This window comes from Apus apus, chromosome 5, assembly GCF_020740795.1.
Source record: "Apus apus isolate bApuApu2 chromosome 5, bApuApu2.pri.cur, whole genome shotgun sequence".
Taxonomy (NCBI): domain Eukaryota; kingdom Metazoa; phylum Chordata; class Aves; order Apodiformes; family Apodidae; genus Apus; species Apus apus.
In genome coordinates this window covers 53,278,213-53,295,860 of record NC_067286.1, presented here as the reverse complement: position 1 = coordinate 53,295,860, position 17,648 = coordinate 53,278,213, and the positions used below count along the sequence as shown (strand labels likewise).

Below are 17,648 nucleotides of genomic sequence, written 5' to 3'. Positions count from 1 at the left end.
CAGTGACCGTGTTTCCTCAGACACAAGCTGCAGCTCTAGATACAAAGAGTGCTAAAATATTTTCCCTCCCTATGCCTCATCCAGCCTTCTCTGGGCACCATTGGACTGCAATGGGATGTAACCCGGAATCTGACAGAAGCTGACATGCCCACAGGGCATTACATGCCATGGGGAGCTGCACAGAGGTATGAGGAGAATTGGTGCGTACACTTTCACTGATATTTGTGGCATCTTCTTGGTCTTTAGCCTGTGCCCTAGCTATTTGTCTGTCTTAGAGTGAGGAATGTGCTCACAGGGATCTAGGCTTTACAAATGCACCTACTCATTTGCAGGAGGTGGACAAAACAATCTACAAAAGCCACTTGTTGTGGCAACAGCAGATTGAGCGTTGGGATTCTTTGAAGCCTGATTTCCCTTTTTATTTATTTTTACATTATTTGTTAAGCAACATGTACTCAAAACTTTCAAGGCAGGATGATCTGGCCTCTGCTGTCAGGCTGTAACTGCAGGTTTGATGCTGCAACCTACATTTACACAAGTGACACTGATATACCAAGGGGCTGGACCTGACTGCCTGGCAGGCAATCATACAGTGAAATCTGCATGGAAAAATCTGCAATGTGAGAGGAACATCGCATGACTAAACTACCAAGTGTTTTACCCAGAAGAGATTTTTAAGATGGGAAGATCTTTCTAACAAACTGGAATAATTTCAACTCTTGCATTCTGTTTCTTCCTCTCTGAAATGTCCCCAAGCTGGCCCTTGCTTTGGGCAATGTACTTCTGATTTGTTTCTTAGGAGGTTGAGAGATATGGAAAAAACTCTGAGCACCTCTTGCTAATGTAAACCACCACACAGCAGATGCCTGCAGCCCTGCCCAGTGAGGCTGATGTAAAACAATAGCAGAGCCCTGAAGGACCATTTCTTCAACTTCCACAGGACCCACTGTAATGGAGAGAGCGGTTTGTGGCTGTTCATTTAAGAATCCTTGCATTCACAAAGCCTTCAGCCATATGGCCAGCACTAAGAGGAGCCTTCTTGTTGTGCTAACTAGGAATTCTCATTAATTGGTATCCCTATCAGAGTCCCACAGCCTCAGCATAAGCAGCAGGGGTTATAGAGCATTAGAAAGCCCCCATGCAATGACATTGCTGTGGGTTAATAGAGCACTAACAAGATGAAAGGTGAGATCCTGCTCTAGGAAACACAGAAGCATATAATGAAAAACATAGCACAACCCCAGGCAAGAGCTCAGGCATCTTTAGCCAGGAGTATCCCAGCTGCTACAGGGGCCCACGTGGAAATAGCCACATCATCATAGGCTACAGGGAGTCAGTGGCAATGTCCCAAGACACCATCAATGGCAAAGTCCCACCACTTCCACCCAGCAGAGTGGGCTAAGTGGGAAACAGCATTGCAGAGGCTGCAGTGTGGCTCTCCTTCCCTTGCAGGGGTGAGCGGATACCAGTGATTTGGGCTTTCCCCAGCTGAGCTACAGAAAAAGAGAGACCATATGGTCACTGCTTCCAGGCACTCCCAGGAGTGGCACCTTACATTGCTGTATCTTACAGTACCTTTTACTAACCCCCACCTATTTTTCAGAGGCCCCATCTACAATTTTAGCAAAGGACAGATGCAGGAGGCTCTTGGGACCAGACTGTCTCTTCTACACTTGTGAGCTTGCAGGCACAGCCACAGAGCATCCTCCAAGAACTGTGTCCAAGGGGCTCGGGCACATTCATGCAGTGCTTATAGGACTCACAAGTTGTCTCAGGAATAGGTAATAATGCTAGGCAAGCTTGCATTTCCTGATTTGGCTTCAGTAAAGACTTAGACGATTAAAAACTTCACAGCATGCTTAGAATCAACATAGTCATTCTTTATTATACAGAGTAACACCTTATACATAAATAATTTTTATGTCTTGCTCTTTCATGGAAAGTAACAAAGAAAAACCTTCAAGGTTGGTACATGGGAACTGGCATTACAAATCACATATGGTCAAACCCAAATCCTGCATCCAAATACCCAGACATTTGGTTCCAGAGTTGATCTATACACCACCTTCCTCTCCTGCCCTGGAAGGAATTGAATCAGGACCCTCCTTAAAAGACCACCCCCATCATCAACCTCTGGTTATGGATCCCAACCCTGCAGCCTTGGCCCCATCACTGAAATCCTGGCCTTTACATTTGCAGTGGTATGAAATCCTCCTGGTCAGCAGCTGCAGAAGGAGCCGTTGCCTTCTCCAAGGTGCATTATTCATAGGTTTTTGGAGGCGACTGAATTAACTAAGCCTACCCAAGCTGGATCCCTTGCAGCTATTTCTATTTCTTGGCTGACAAGCTGATTACTGAAGCAGCAAAGTTAGGTATTGCACAGTCTAGCAACATTTGACTAAAACTGGGAGCGTTTATGCAGAACAGCAGTGTGGGAACAGATAAAGAAGCTAGTGGGGCTGCAATGAGAAATCTGAGCTTTGATCAAGGAGACAGCAGCATTTCACTCTATCTGAGCTGGCAAGGAGATCCCATCCCAAAGCAAAATAAAATATGTCATTCTTTTCAGCAGATGAAATTCTCCCCAGTGGTTTGTTCCTCCCAGCATCATGTTATGTGATCTCATTGTCTTAAAAGTCTTTCCCCTAAGGAGGCTGATCTTTTAATATAGACTACAGCGTTAGCATCTGGTATTAAATCAGTCGGGCTACTCTGAAACGAGGCGAGTGGACGTCCTGGAAAGGAAATAAAAATGCAAGTTTAATAGAGGAGACAGGTTCACCTTGACCCATGCTATTTATTGCAAAAGACACAGGAACACAGTGCTTGCTCAGCAAAAGGTCACTCTACCCTGCCACAGATGTGTTTTACAGTCCCAGTACACTCCAGATGCACACCAAGCGTGCACAAGGAATACAAAATCGGGCCCCAGAGGCTTTTACATCTTGCTTTGCTTTACCAAGCTTCCCTGAGAGGGATTAGCATGTTCCCACAGCTCTCATTAATCCAACTGGCAAAGTTAGGCAGTCGGCATTTCAGTCACACGCTTTTAGCATCTTTGGCTGCAAAGATGTGCTGTAAAAATGTTAGGAAGAAAAATTTCAGCACGGGAAGCATTTAATAGACCGCAGGCACAGTGCGGGATGGCAGGGATCAGCATCCGAGCCAGGGGCTGCAGAAAGGGTCTTCTGTCTCACGTGCTGCTTCCTCTGCACTCCCACCACTGTTTCTAGAGGGGCTCCATCCAGCCAGGCACCCAATACAGCAACCCACAGCCACCCCGTGAGGAAGCCAGATTTGATGCGCTAGGCACAACTCACACAATCCACTGCTGGTGTAAAACCAGCTCAAAGAGACTGATGTTGCACCAGTGTAGTACGGGCTCTTATGTCACTAGTTAGCACATGAACCCATGGAAAAGCTGTGCTTTTGGTAGTTTTAGGGATGGTTTTTGGTTTTTTAAATGTTACCTGAGCCAACAAGATGCAATGCTTCAGCACCATCAGGAATGAAAATACTCATTTACCTCATTTGGTGTTTCACTTTATAAATAACAATTTAGCCCATGATTGGAGTGTCAGCTAAATGAGGTAATTTATAATAATTCTGCAAACACGCTAACCGTAAGAGGCTATAATCAGAGCTAATTACAGGACATTTTGGAAATCCATTGGTTTAGGGCTTTCATTTTGATAAAGGGGGTAACAACTTGTAACGATTCTTTTAATTATAACAATAGCAACCACCTTCTTTTACACAGCTTCTTTCATCTCTCAAAACCCCACAGCTTTTTGCAAACTATACATACCACAGGAATTGTTTAGCCTAACACCAAAGTGAAGCCATCTCTGCATGAAATAAGGAACTGTCAAACAATACATAGCAGTCCTGTGCAAAATTTGTAGAGGAAAGCAGGTGCAGGAGGAGAGTATAATTTCTCTTGTGTCTCCTTACAAATACTCAGGGGATACTTGGATGCCCACTGCTGCAGCCCTCTGATCTCAAGAATAAGAAGACACATTTGATATGCTCCTTAGACTCAAGGCACTACAGAGGAGGGCAGCAGCAGCATCCCCACTCACCCCTGAGGAGGCAGTGGCACCATGTGGCAACATCCTGTCACACCTGCCCAAGCTCACCTGTCCACGTCCTCCGCTGGGTGACAATAAAACTTTGACACTGTGATTGGGAATTACAAATTGCAGCAGCTTCCTCGGCACTGTGAATGGAGAGCAGGCATCCCAGGTGGCTGTAGGAGGGCCAGCACTTGTAGTCTTCTCCTTCCACTGTTCGGAAGCCCTTTAGGGAGATGTAGTCTGGGAACAGAATTAATCTTTTCAGAGGAATGCACCTCATAAAGGCTCATTTTTAGGTCCAATTGCGTGGTCTTCAGAAATAAGAAATGTAGAGGGCAACAAGGCCTCAGCTACTTTGCCACACTCATCTCAGTGTTGTCACCTCCCCACTGTACATTCCTATGAAAATCTGAGCTCAGCAATCGGCAAGCACCAAGCAAAATGGGAAGTTTCAATATCAGTCCAGAGAAGTGACCTGTTGGTCCACAGGATAAAATGACCCCAAAGAGACCCAGTTTGCTATCCTGGTCTAGTTGCTTAAGTTATCCCAAATATATTCATTTGAAACACTGATGCATATTATAAGAAGAGCATTTAGAAGCAGCACAAAAATATGTCCATATGTAGGCCAGATTGTCTGCACTGCATTTACTTTGCAAAACAATGCAGTCATGCAGAGCTCCCATGAAAAGACAACAAAATGCTGCTCAAAAAGATACTTTCAGTGCTATTTCTAGTGAATATACACTGCCTGAATGTATGGGAAATCAGAATTTGACCAGTAACCAAGTTGCTCACTCCCTCAGTAGTTACATCATTTAAAGGATTCAAAACCATGCACCTTTTAGAAGAAGAGGTCTTTTCTGCAGATAGAGCCCTGACTTGTACAGATGTAAAACCTTTTCAAAAGCTCTCAGCGTTTCATTTATTCCATATCGTAAATCACCTGCATTTAACAAAAAAGAGGACAAATATGAGTAATTCCAAGAAATATAATTTAGAGACTTGTAATATAGAAGTTTATGAACATTAGCTGGTACCTGTTGCATTCAGAATATCACTCAAAAAGGGCTGCAGAGCCAGTGGTGCAGAGTGTGGCAAAAGATAAGTGAAAAAATACCTGCAAAAAAAATCCCACAGACCAATTAGAATACAGTTGCTTAATTTCCCTAGTGATTAAGTGGTGTACATTTTCCCGTGACTTGAATATCCATATGCAACTAGTTAGACTGCTTTGGTTATTAAGTTATGTTTGAGCTCTTCATTGGCATCTCTCAGACCATGAGTTGGGCTGAAAACTGGGTCCTTGCAGCACGCAGCCAGGCACTGTGTGAAATTCACCTTGCAAAGGCTCGCCCAACTGAGCTTTCCCCCATTCCCTGGGACCATTTCTGTGCACTAAGCCACACATTTCCCACAAAAAAAAAAAAAAAAAAAAAAAAAATGACCTATATAAAAGAAGACTCATGCAAGACCTTTCCCTGAAAAAGTTTGATATTCTTATTACCCCTGGAAAGGTAGGACTACTTGTTCTTCTAGAAAACTCCTTTTCTACAAGTGACAAATGCACTGAGCAAGGCTGCAACAACCCATACAGGGATTTGTAACAGCAAGTCCAGCAGATTCAGGCTCCCTTACTAAGTCCTTCCATGTAAATGTCCAGCTGCCAAGACAGCCACCAGTTCATGACCAGCCAAGCATCACTGGTGAGTGGAAATGCTCACGCTTTCAGCTGGTGCCCTACACAAAGTGCTGCAGCAGTGTCAGCCCCTTGCCCCTTAACTGTTCCATCTCTCTTCCACAGATGCCAATAGTGTCCACAGGGGGACTCAGAGGTCAGAAGAAGTTAGCCAGCTTGTTCCCAACAACAGGGGCACAAAGCTGGTGGGCTTTGGCAGGTTGCCCGTGCTGCCACGCTTTCAGCAAACATAGCCCATGGATGTCAAGTGCCAGGGCTTGTTTGGCAAACAGTAAATTCACAGATGGAACCTCTGGGGCAATTTGCTAGAGGGCATTGGGGAAAGGGAGCAGCAGAAAAAAGATGCCTTCATTCCCACCAGACAACAACTACACTATTTTCCAGCCTTATAAGGAAAATAAACTGGCTTCAAAGTGATCCTTAATTACCCTTTGACAGAGGTGAGGAAGAATCACTGCATGGAAGAAACACAAGATGCTAGAGGCTACATGGCAGTGTGTGACCTCAACCACCTCAGATTTTTCCCCTATCTCACTGGACATACCGATATGCATTGAAAAGATTCTTCTTTTCATTTATCCCCTCACATTTCCCAACTGCAGAGCATTTGAGAGGGAAGCTTTTTGTAGGGAAGTTGAGTGTGCAGTCATTATCTTCTTTGCATGACAGCTCCTCAATGCTGGCATCATCCATGTCTGTCACTTTTAGGTTTCCATCCACCATAACAAACTGCCTCGGCTGGAAATCCAAGAGGACTATTGAACCCAGGGGGGAATGTGCCAAGTAAAACAGCAGTTTCACAAGGCTCAGGCAAATCTGAGAAAGAGAAGATGAATATGCATGGGAAAAACAGATGAAAAACAGCTATTAAATTGGAAGTAGAACAAAGAGGAGGGCATTCAATGAAATTAAAGGGGGGAAAAACAAACCCAAAACATATAGTACTTAAAAGGTAATTATATGTATGCTACAAAATTTATTATCAACATTGCCACAGGATTTGACTGGTAAGTAGTTTAGCAACATTTTTTTAAAACGTGTATACAAAAAGAGACATTTGCAGTTAAAGGAACTAGAGGAGAAAGCTGTGAGGAAACAATAGCAGCCTTCACTTTTCAGGAGCTATATTGATTTGCTAGCTGAAATCAGAAGGTTTTTTTCCCACTCTGGCATAGAAGTAATACATTCCCCTCCCTTCCCCCATGCTGCTCCATACAGACTGAGGCTCCATGGTCATTAATACCAGATTCATGCCTTGCTGCATCACTCAGCAGTATGAATTTGGGCACACAATCGTGCTTCTGAAGAATCAGCCAAAGCATGCAATGCACTTTTTGCCAGCTTCTTTGCTTTTACGTCAACCTTCTGGCAGCAGGGAAAGATCAGACAGTACCTGATCCAGCAGAAAGCTTGCTACACAATTCTTGAACAAAACAGATCTAGAAGGGTGCATTTACACTGAAATTGTTCAAGTAACTTTTTCTGCAGCAATTGGTCAGGTAGGTGTGTGAAAGTGATCTGTGCCAGCACAAGGGTTTGCTCACTTGGAACAGCTTGCAGAATCCCTGCTATCTGATGTGGCTCATCAGAGGGGAATCCCATGCATTTAGACACTAATTAGGGAACAGGACTAGACAGTGCCAGTGTAAGCTCTGAATTAGTGTCTTCATCATTCAAAAGATTATGAAAAGCTTAATGCCACCATACCAGACCTCATGGGTTTCTAGCTCTGCAGAGACTTTGGCACATTTGAGAAGATGAGGTGCTGGGAAAGCTACATAGAAGCCAGTATGAAATAGTTTGTAAGCAGAAGTGGAACTCCACAGGACAAGAAAAATTACTCTGGAAGTTCTGATGCTATTTTAAACCACTTAGAGAAGCAATCGTAGGAAACCCAGCTTCACATCCCACAGCAGAGTGAGCATGGTTGCCACACTCCTCCTCACTCCTTTTCAACACTACGGACTGAATGCAGTCAGGAACTTTATTTTGGGACTTTCCCTGTGTTTCTATTTTGTCCAAAGCATTTCCTAGTAACATTAAAGTACCCATGCTTCTACTTGTTCCCCTCTTTCCTCCTCGGAGTCAAACAAGGAGTAGTGAACCCCCAACTGAGACTTTGAGGCAAACTGTAACACAAGCTATAACCAAAACAAGTGCCATGTCATAAGTCGTTTATGTTCCTGGGGAGGTGAAGAGTCCCTATGCAGGATGCCTGAGACAAGGCAGATCTCACTAACAGGGATACAATCCTAGACGTACAGCAGGAGGAAAGCAATTTAGTGGTGTTTGTAGTACAGCAGTACCTAAAGGGCTAAGATCAGAAACATAATAAAAACACATGCTGAGAGACAGGCTGCTCAGCCCGCTGCCTAAAACCGAGAAAACACAGAAAACAAGACTCACAGCACAGCGAGGTTAATCTCCCAAGTCAGAGAGACCCAGCCTGCTGAGGGGCCTCGCTATGAAAGCCTCTGTGGAGGAGAACAGTATAGAGGGTAAACTTAGAAATATACAGTAATACTGGATATTAAACAACCACTCCAGCCCTGAGCACCCTTCTGTGGCCATTTCCTCTCAGATGTAGCTCTCTTAATACCTCTTTAGAGACAAAGGATGTAACAATGAGCCGCTAAGCTAGGGCGATTTTAACGTGGTATAAAAGGAGTTAGAGCAAAATAATTTAAGGACAATTTGTGGGAACAAACAGCGTGTCAGCATGACAATCCCGTTTGCCCCAGCAGTCACCAGCGGCTCTTCGCATTTACCCAGTTTGCGGTCTAAAAGCGACTGATAAAACTCCCTTTGCTTTGTTTTCTTACTTTAAATCTCTCCTCCCAGGGGGTCTGCAGAAGCTGAATCATCTCCAGGGGGGATCCCAGCTCCAGCATAGCTGTGACCCGTGATTCGGGATCTCCGCTATTATCGTAGCATTGACCGTGCAGCTGCAGGGAGGGAAGGAACGATTGTCAGCACGTTGTCGCTGCCAGCGCCAGCAGGTCCGGGACGTCCGGGGACAGCGAGAGGCAACACGGGCGGATCGACCCGGCACCGAGCCACGATGTCAGCCGTCCCACATCCCTCCCCCTGCCCTCCGAAAAACTTCCATCACGAGAGCACCCACCCCACCGCCCCCCGCCCTACCTGGACGATGCCGGGATGCTGCAAGCGCCGCAGCAGCGTCACCTCCTTCAGCAGCTTGTAGGCGGCCAGGCGGCGGCAGCCGGCCGGTGCCCCGTAGCGCTGCACGCACTGCCGCACCTCCCGCCCTGCCCCGTGCACCGACTTGAGGGCGACGGCGCCGCCGCCCGCCAGCGCCGCCCGCGCCACCACCTTGGTGAAGCCCCAGCCCAGCACGCTGACACCGCTGGCCAAGCTCAGGTCGCCGCAGTCCAACCCGCCCGTCGCCACCTCCCCGCTGCCCGCCGCCGCCAGGCGCTCCAGGTCGCGCCGCCTCTGCCGCAGCTCCTCCCGCAAGCCCGGCGGCAGCGGCGGCGGCGGGGAACCCGGCTGCCCCTCGCCGTCACCGCCACCGCCACCGCCCGCCGTCAGCGCCAGCAGCGCCAGGGCCAGCAGCGCCGGCACCGCCGCCGCGCCCAGCCGGGCGCCCCGCCGCCACCGCCCCGCCGCCGCCGCCATGGGGAGCGGGCTCCGGCCGCTCTGCCGCCCGCGCTCCGCCGCGCTGGGGAAGGCGAGCCCCGCCGAGGGGGCGTGGCGGGCGGGCGGCCTCCCCGCAGCCGGGAGCCCCCACCCCCGCCGGCCCGGCCCCGCGGGGCAGCCCCTGCCCCAGGGGGGCTCGCTGGAGGAGGGGGCAGCGGCGGCACGGAGCGCCCGGGGCTGGAGGGGAGGTCGCGGAGCCGGAGCGGCTGTGGGACCGCAGTGGGAATCGGAGCTGCCGGGAGCGTACCACGCACCTGAAGTACCTGAAGGAGCCTGCAGGAAAGCTGGGAGGGACTTTTTACATGGGCGTGTAGTGATAGGACGATGGATAACGGCTTCAAACTGAAAGAGGGTCAATTGAGATTAGACATAAGGTAGAAATTCTTTACTGTGAGGGTGGTGAGACACTTGCAACGGTTTGCCCACAGAAGTTGTGGATGCTCCCTGGAAGAGTTCAAGGTCAGGTTGAATGGGGTTTGGACCAACCTAGTGTAGTGGGAGGTGTCTCTGCCCATGCAGGGGGGCTGGAACTAGATGATCTTTAAGGTCCCTTCCAACCCAAACCGTTCTATGACTATGCTTCTTGCCCCGCAGACGCCCGCCCCACCCTCCCAGTGGCGGCTGTTCATAGTCAAACATGCTGATTTCACGGGTGTGAATTTCGTCACTCCTGCTAAAATTACTGCAGAACGCAGCCAAGGGATGTGAAATGGATTAAAATTAGTGAGAACTGAGATAGCACATTCCCGTGCCTTTGAAAAGTCTCAGGTTGGGTTTCGGAGAACATCAAGCACTGGCAGTCTCTCTTTTTAGAAGGATAAACCCTGTCAGGTTGAAACAGCAATAAACTGGCTAAAGCATGGAATTGTAATTGTTTCCAGCAAAAAAAACCAAAAAAACAAACCAAAACACCAAAACCATCCTCCACCAAAACCAGCCAGTCCAGGCAGAAATAATTTTATTGTTTATTGTTGAGGAAATCAGTCAGCCTGGTGCCACACAGCCAGCCCAAGGCTGCTTCTGTGACACATGCACCTGGAAAGGTGAGGAAAGTGTTGCTGGGATGGCTGCGAGGCAGCAGCATGAGGTGCTTGCCTCAGCTCTGTCACCCCTTTTATACATCTGCACAGGGTGCTGCTGTGCAGAGTCAGTTGAGTTGGCTTTGGGCAAAGGCAGATGTGGTTTATCTGTTTCTAATTTAGGCAATATATAGTTAACCCTCCTGACTGAGTGGCCTGAAACACCAGCCCAATAGGCTGATTCACTTTTCTCTTTACCATTAGGCTGCTGGGTTAGAAATTAAAATAACAGTCTGCCTCTCTGCCTGGTTTGCTTCAGTTTCTGCTACCATTTCTTCCATGGCATCGCTAGCCTGGGAGACTCCCCACAAAGGGACCTGGGTGATGCATAGCCAGGTGTTGTAACCTCTTCCTGACAGCACACCTGGGTGTGAAGAATACATGTCTCACTTCTCCTCTGCTAGCTGGGGTGGCTGCCATTTCCCAACTGCTGCCCTGTCCCTGGGGGACCCAGCTCTGCTGAGAGCTTGTCATTTCTGTTCGCACCAGCGGGACACGGTGGGTGAGATCTCACAGGGTTTGTCCTGGCCACGATCAAGCAGTAGGATCACTTGGTCTTGCAGTGGTGCCACTGCCCTTGGACATGCCTTCTCCTGCTTGCCTCCCTCCATGTACAGCAGTGCCATTGCCTCACTCCTGACCTGTCCATAACACAGAGCACACACTGCTCAGGTCACTTTCTCAAGCCATCCCTACTACGGAACCTTTAATGAAACCTCCTTGATAAACTTGACTTCAATATCACAGCCCATGGGATGGAGCTTTTCAGAGATTACTGTAGAGCAGCTACCATGACCAGTGAATAACAGAAATAAAGAATATAAGTGACCAGTGATAAACAGCTTCCTTCTCAAAAGTCTGCAGAAAGTTTCCCCTCCTGTTCTCATCAACTCAATGTCACTGGAGCAGTGTGTGAGACAGGGTACGAGCAGCAGCACTGCAGCAGAGCACAGCTGCTCTCTAGGACAGCAGGAAAAAAGAACTCTGAGTTAATCAGGACATTTCCAGATGACAGAGTTTGGGGAGGGAAGGCAGAGCCCCCAGTTTGCTGATATGTAAAATAATGCAGAAAATCTCAGGTTGCCTGTGCTCATCCTTGCACGTGCAGGTCAGGGGCTGATCCCAGAACAGCTCTTTTGGTAGCTGAATTTCCTTTGTTGCTTTTTAACCTTAATAGCTCTTTAATTACTGTCCATATTTTCAAATCAAGTATACGTCTGTGTCACATTAATGAATATTCATTGTCACTGGAGAGCTATTAAATGCATTTTTACCTGTGTTTCCAAGGGAATAGATACCAGCCGAGTGCAGTATTATCTAATTGCAGCCCATCCTCGGCACTGTAATAATATCAAGACCTATTAGAGAAGGCTCTCAGATACATAAAAATAATAACAATTGATTATTTATTTGCTTTGTAGTAGCACTTCAGGGTTCCTGCCAAGATCATGACCCTGCTCTGCAAAGCGTTTTGCAGAAAACTGCACAAGATGTGGCCTTGCATGATGGAGCTGACACTATTTCACCATTTTTCCATTTAAATGGAAACACAGCAAAGTGCCACAGCAAAGAGAACATGGTTATTTGAGTGTCCTGTAGTTCTTTGAAGGATTTGTGCAAACAAAAAGGGGGGAAGGAGGCAACAAGGGAAAAAATGGAAGGTGAGCAAGACACAGTTCAACCCGTACCAGAAGAGCTGAAATGACTTCATGGAGCTGGGCTCTTCCCCAGTGTTTGGCAGCAGTATTCCCTGCTAGAATCCTCAGGGTGGATCCAGCATAATCTCTTACTAGATGCTGCTGGTGCCTCAGGCACTTGAGATGCTCCAGGGTCTTCTTGTAGCTTACACTGCCATGAGGAAATGCACTGAGAATGAAGCTAATTTAATAAAGTCCATTTGGGAAGAGGAAGCAGTTCTTTAATATCCTCATAATGGGTCTGTACTGGAGGAACAACTTCTCCTGCACCCATACAGTGAGGACATTGGCATGGGGTAGAGAGTCCAAGATCCTCAGCTGGACCTCTGTGGGGGCACTATAAAGAGGAAGCAAAGCCTACAGATGTACCAAAGAGGAGAAGTACAGCTGGAGCATGAGACATGAATGTCATGTTTCCATAGTGAAAAGCAGGAGATACGTGGAAAGCAGTATTGCTGAGAGAAGGAAGGCATGGAGCTATAGGGGAAGAATGAGAGGGAGAAGTTTGGTATTGGAAATATGTGGCCTGCTAGCAGGGTTAACCTAGCAAAACTGGGTCTAAAGATGAACAGTCTTCAGACTAGTACAGACTGGAAAAGTTGAAGTGCCAGGTACGTTCCTAGGTCCCTGGCACTTGATCTGCCCTGTAGCCACATTGTTAGAGCAGCCCCTGGCCACTAGCACTCTCTTGACAATTCCTGATGTGATCTGGGAGTCAAGGTGTGCCAGAGACTGTTCCTGATATGCAGGTTGCATGTGACCACTGTATTTTGAAGGATAAGAGAGCTCAATAGACATGGCTGCTCTGCGCTAGTCTGCCTCAGGAAACACTCTGGGACATATTTCCTTCATTAATACAAATTTAATCTAAATGCTTTGAAGAGAGAGGGGGAAAGAGTACCAGATCTTGAGAAGAGGTGGAGATCCTGCTCCTGAGCACAGCCTCACTCCCAGAAGCTCTGGGGGCTTTTGCTGGCTGACCCAGAAGGCGGATCAGAAGATGGTTTGTTCTGAAGGTGCAAAACCATTGGAGAAGTTCAGAACAGAGCTCTTCTGTGTTGTGGGCCCTGGGAGGGAGCAAAGAAATGCTGAACATAGAGAGAGAGCAAACTGCCCTCAGGGAGCCGCCTAGGTGCTCACTGCAGCATATGGCAGACAGCTTTGACTGTGTCCACCCCATGGACTGCTGAGATAGCCAAGCAGGACAAGGCCAAGAGATGCTTCAGGGCTTGAAGGGGAAATACACAAGTCAGTAGTTATTACTTTGTTAAACATCCATCACTACTGATTTAGAAACAGATGAAGAATACTCACTACCTTGCATAGACCCATACCCAGGCACACATAGGCATAGTAAGCAGGGCAGGGCTTGCCACCAAACATTTCACATGAAGGTCTTAAGTGAGAAGGGAAAACATTGCTGAGTTTTCTGAGCTTGCTAGCTTTGACCTCAGTGAGGAAATGTTATTCCTCCTCTAGAAGTGCTTCTTTTATCCCTTTGTCCAGGAGAACAAAAGATGTTGCAATTTGTGGGAAAATTCAAAGGAAGTACAACAGCCCTGCTGGACCCATTACAGCATGGCCCATCCCATCCCATCTCTCTCTTGCAACACAAGGAAGGAAGTTTCTGCCTGACTTTATTGCCTTTGCTGGCAAGTGAGCACTACATGGAGGAGATGGGTTGGGTGTGTGTTGTGGACATGGACACCTGCTTTGCCATTGTCTTGTCTCAAAACCAGATATTGCTTAGCTCCAGAGAAGGCCTCCTGTGGCAGCTGTCATTGTATAACCACACCGAGTGCAAATGCAGGTAGAGTTAACCTTCGTGCTTGCATGAGGCTCACCACATCCTAGGAACACCAGGTTTTTGGAAGAGATGATGATTAAATGTGCTGCACATCCCTAGGACAGCACGTTAAGGCTGCTAAGGTAAAGAAAACAAGTAGGAAACACAGGTGAGTCTGTACCTGAGGTGTAGATGTGCTTCAGAAAAGCTGGGGTGGGAAAGGGTCCCCATCTCCCACGTCAGTGGTGAAGGGATTTGCCTTCCTCTGAAAGACAGACTTCCCTGAGTGTATGTTAACTGGTTCCCTCCTGTCCCAAGAGGTCTAGGCAGCAGTGTTTTCCCTGCTTCTTGTCTATGATACTGATATAAAATGGAGAAGATCAAACTCTTGGGTTAGCATAAAAACGTGGGAGAAATTCTGGGGGGAAGTCTTTGCTCCAAGCATGTACATAAAAGTCCTGGGCATCAATCCAGAAGATGGAGGCAAAGAGTTTATAGGTCTGGGAGGGAGATCAAAGAAACCTGCAGCAGCCATCCATCAGAACAAGAGGTAGACTTAACCACCTCTTATAAAGGCTCTTGGGAGTTAGTGTCACTACCAGTGCCCTCACTTTTGGAGACAGCTGCTTGACTCCTGCCAACTGACCTTCTGGCTGCCGCCAAAGAGTTCCTGTCCTGCAAATGTGGACATCTAGGGAGGGTAAAAGCAAGAAGGGCTGCTGGAGGGCAGGCTCCTACCTGCAGGATGCAGGAGCCATCCTGAGCAGCCTGGCTTTGCAGTTCCTCTTCCTTTAGAATCCAGCCTTTGGGCACTGCCTGGGTGGCATCCAGGGAAAAATCATCCCACCAACCATTTCCAGATTATTTTTTTTTGTTTGCCCAAGAGTAAGTAAAAGGATAATGTCCTGGTTTCAGCCAGGACAGAACCAATTTTCTTTCTAGTAATTTTACTTTTCAGTTAAGTCTCTTCTAAGTAGCTACACTTGCTGAAATTAACAGCATGTTTTTCAGTCAGTGTCTGCTTCTAGGACTGATAATGCTTCATGTTTATAGTTACTGCTGGAGAATGGTATGCAGAACCAAGGGCACTGCTTGGTTCTGCTAAAAAAATTATGCTCTGGAAACAAAAGGGAGGAAAAGACATCACACCTGCAACCCTCCTTCAGGGAGAAACGGCCAGACAGATCACCAAAATTGACCAAAGAAACTATTCCATCCCATACACATCATACTTGGCATAAATCTGAGGGATCGTGAGGGTCAAGCTCTCTTCACCCATGGCCGGTGTGTCCTGGAGGACTCCGTTAGTTGTCAGCCATGGATCCCAATCTTTGCATTCCTGCATCCAGTTTCCATCTGCTGCTGACTCCAGCAGAGCAGTCCAGGACTTTCCCAGGGCCTGCCCTGCAGCCTTGGTGGTGTCATAAGCATTACTGAGGGCAGCACCATAGTGGTTTTGCATGTATTTGTACATATTTTATTATTTTCCTTTTCATCATTACTGTTTCATTAGAGCTGTGTAGTTCAGTTTCCAACCCGTAAGTCTCTCTCCTTTATTCTCTTTCCTTCCCCTTCTGAGGAGGGAGAGAGGTTAATAGAGAGCATCTATGATTTGTTAAATTGCCTGCCCAGAGTTAAACCTTGACAGATAAGAAGAAAGGAACTGCTCTTACAAGCAGCTGGGAACAGCACTGTGGAGACAGGATTGCTCTGCTTTTTTGCCTTACTGGTCATGATCCTTATGATTGCTTGCCATAAAAGTGAAGTAACATGTTTCTTTTCTCCAGAATAAGGAAAAACTATCCTTCCCTGTGCTGCCCATGGAAGATGCAGCCACCAAATTCTTTATAACCTATGGCAGTTAATAGCTGAGTCTGCCTGGGTACTTGCGACCTGAAGCTTCTGAGCAGGTTTGGCAGAGGACCCAGCTGGCAAGCAGAGCCCCAGAGAGCAGCTTTCCTGTACCTGCTCCTTTTGGTTTCAGTGGACGAAGGATCACTTCCTGGCTGGGAGTGCAGGATGAAACAGTGAGCACACTGCAGGGTGTGTGCACAGCATCACAGGGTACCATGAGTTCCTGCTGTATGATGCCCTGGAGGGAGCCAGGACAGGTTGTCTCCTAAGAGAAGGAGCTATCAGGGCTGAGAAGCGCTGAACCTGTTGGGCGCATCGACAAGGAGAGCTTGCCATCTGCTGGAAAGCGATCAGCATTGACAGGCAACAGTCTGGCAAGAGCTTTTGGATGTGTAAGAACAGGAAAAGGGCCTGTGACAGCAGTCCCTGGAGAGCTGGATGGCATCTGGGCTTGCAGAGAGAGGAGGAAGTACATCCTCTGATGGGAGTAAGCGCACAGCAGGCAGCAAGAAGCACCAGTCTCGGGCAGATGAGGTCTGACAAACCTCACCATAGGGTTTTAACATACTACCACTCCCCTTGAGCCCTCCTTGGAGGTACCCATCCTCATTGCAAAGGTAGCAGGAGGGAATAAGTGTTCGTGCGACTAATGCATCTTGACTCATTCACTAGGGCAGAGCAGAGAGCTGGCATGGTGGCACCTTGCATCTTCACAGCATGATTTGCCCGTGTGTCCATCAAGCTGTCTGTGTGCTGTTCACAGCTTCTCCCACCACCCCCTACACCGAGACACTTCCCTCCCTTTGACGTCCTCAGGCTCTTGTTACACCACTAGCACATCTAGCCTGACAGCCATCAAGCATCATGCTGCTCCCAACTGCACCAGCTCCCAGGAACACACATCCAGCTGCAGAGTCCTCAGTTTTCCCAATGAGATTTTATTAATGTCTAGGACGATATAAGCAGATCTCCAGCACAAGGGATTGAAGAGCTGGTCTACTGACAGGTGGACCAAACCTTCTATAGCAATACAGGTACCTCTGGGTATAAGTTGTATTAGGACACTGTATGACATTGCTTATGTTATTATTAGAATCACAGAATCATTAAGGTTGGAAGGGACCTTAAAGATCATCAGGTTCCAACACCCCTGCCATGAGCAGGGAACCCTACCACTAGACCAGGCTGCACAAAACCTCGTCCAACCTGGCCTTAAAAACCTCCAGGGATGGGGCATCAACAGCCTCCCTGGGCAACCCATTCCAGTTCCTCACCACCCTTAGAGTGAAAAATTTCTTCCTAATATCTAACCTATACTTCCCCTCTCTGTTTAAAACCATTACCCCCATCTTCTCTGATGAAAAGCCCCTCCCCAGCTTTCCTTTAGGCCCCTTTCAAGTACTGGAAGGTTGCTATAAGGTCTCCTCGGAGCCTTCTCTTCTCTAGGCTGAACAGCCCCAACTCTCTCAGCCTGTCTTCATAGCAGAGGTGCTCCAGGCCTTGGATCATCTTGGTGGCTCTTCTCTGGACCCTTTCCAACAGGTCTGTATCTTTCTTGTGCTGAGTGCCCCAGAACTGTACACAGTACTCCAAGTGGGGTCTGACCAGAGCAGAGTAGAGGGGCAGAATCACCTCCCTGGTCCTGCTGGCCACACTTTTGATGCAGCCCAGGACACAACTGGCTCTCTGGTTTCTAGCACACAATGGCGGCTCATCAACTACCACCCCTAAGTCCCTCTCCTCAGGACTGCTCTCCAGCCATTCTTCCCCCAGCCTGTATTTGTGCCTGGGGTTGCA

General features: G+C 47.7%; 1 protein-coding gene across 1 annotated transcript; it reads right to left on the bottom strand.

The window, feature by feature from the left end:
- Nucleotides 1-1,859: 1,859 nt before the first annotated feature.
- Nucleotides 1,860-9,414, bottom strand: LOC127385857 (extracellular tyrosine-protein kinase PKDCC-like). The gene is made up of 7 exons (XM_051622034.1): nucleotides 8,920-9,414; nucleotides 8,598-8,720; nucleotides 6,320-6,591; nucleotides 5,117-5,196; nucleotides 4,918-5,022; nucleotides 4,140-4,316; nucleotides 1,860-2,735 (listed from the first exon to the last, which is right to left on the bottom strand). Exons 1-7 carry the CDS (start codon nucleotides 9,412-9,414, stop codon nucleotides 2,623-2,625), a joined length of 1,365 nt encoding a protein of 454 aa, XP_051477994.1. The 3' UTR covers nucleotides 1,860-2,622.
- Between the last annotated feature and the right edge of the window lie 8,234 nt (nucleotides 9,415-17,648).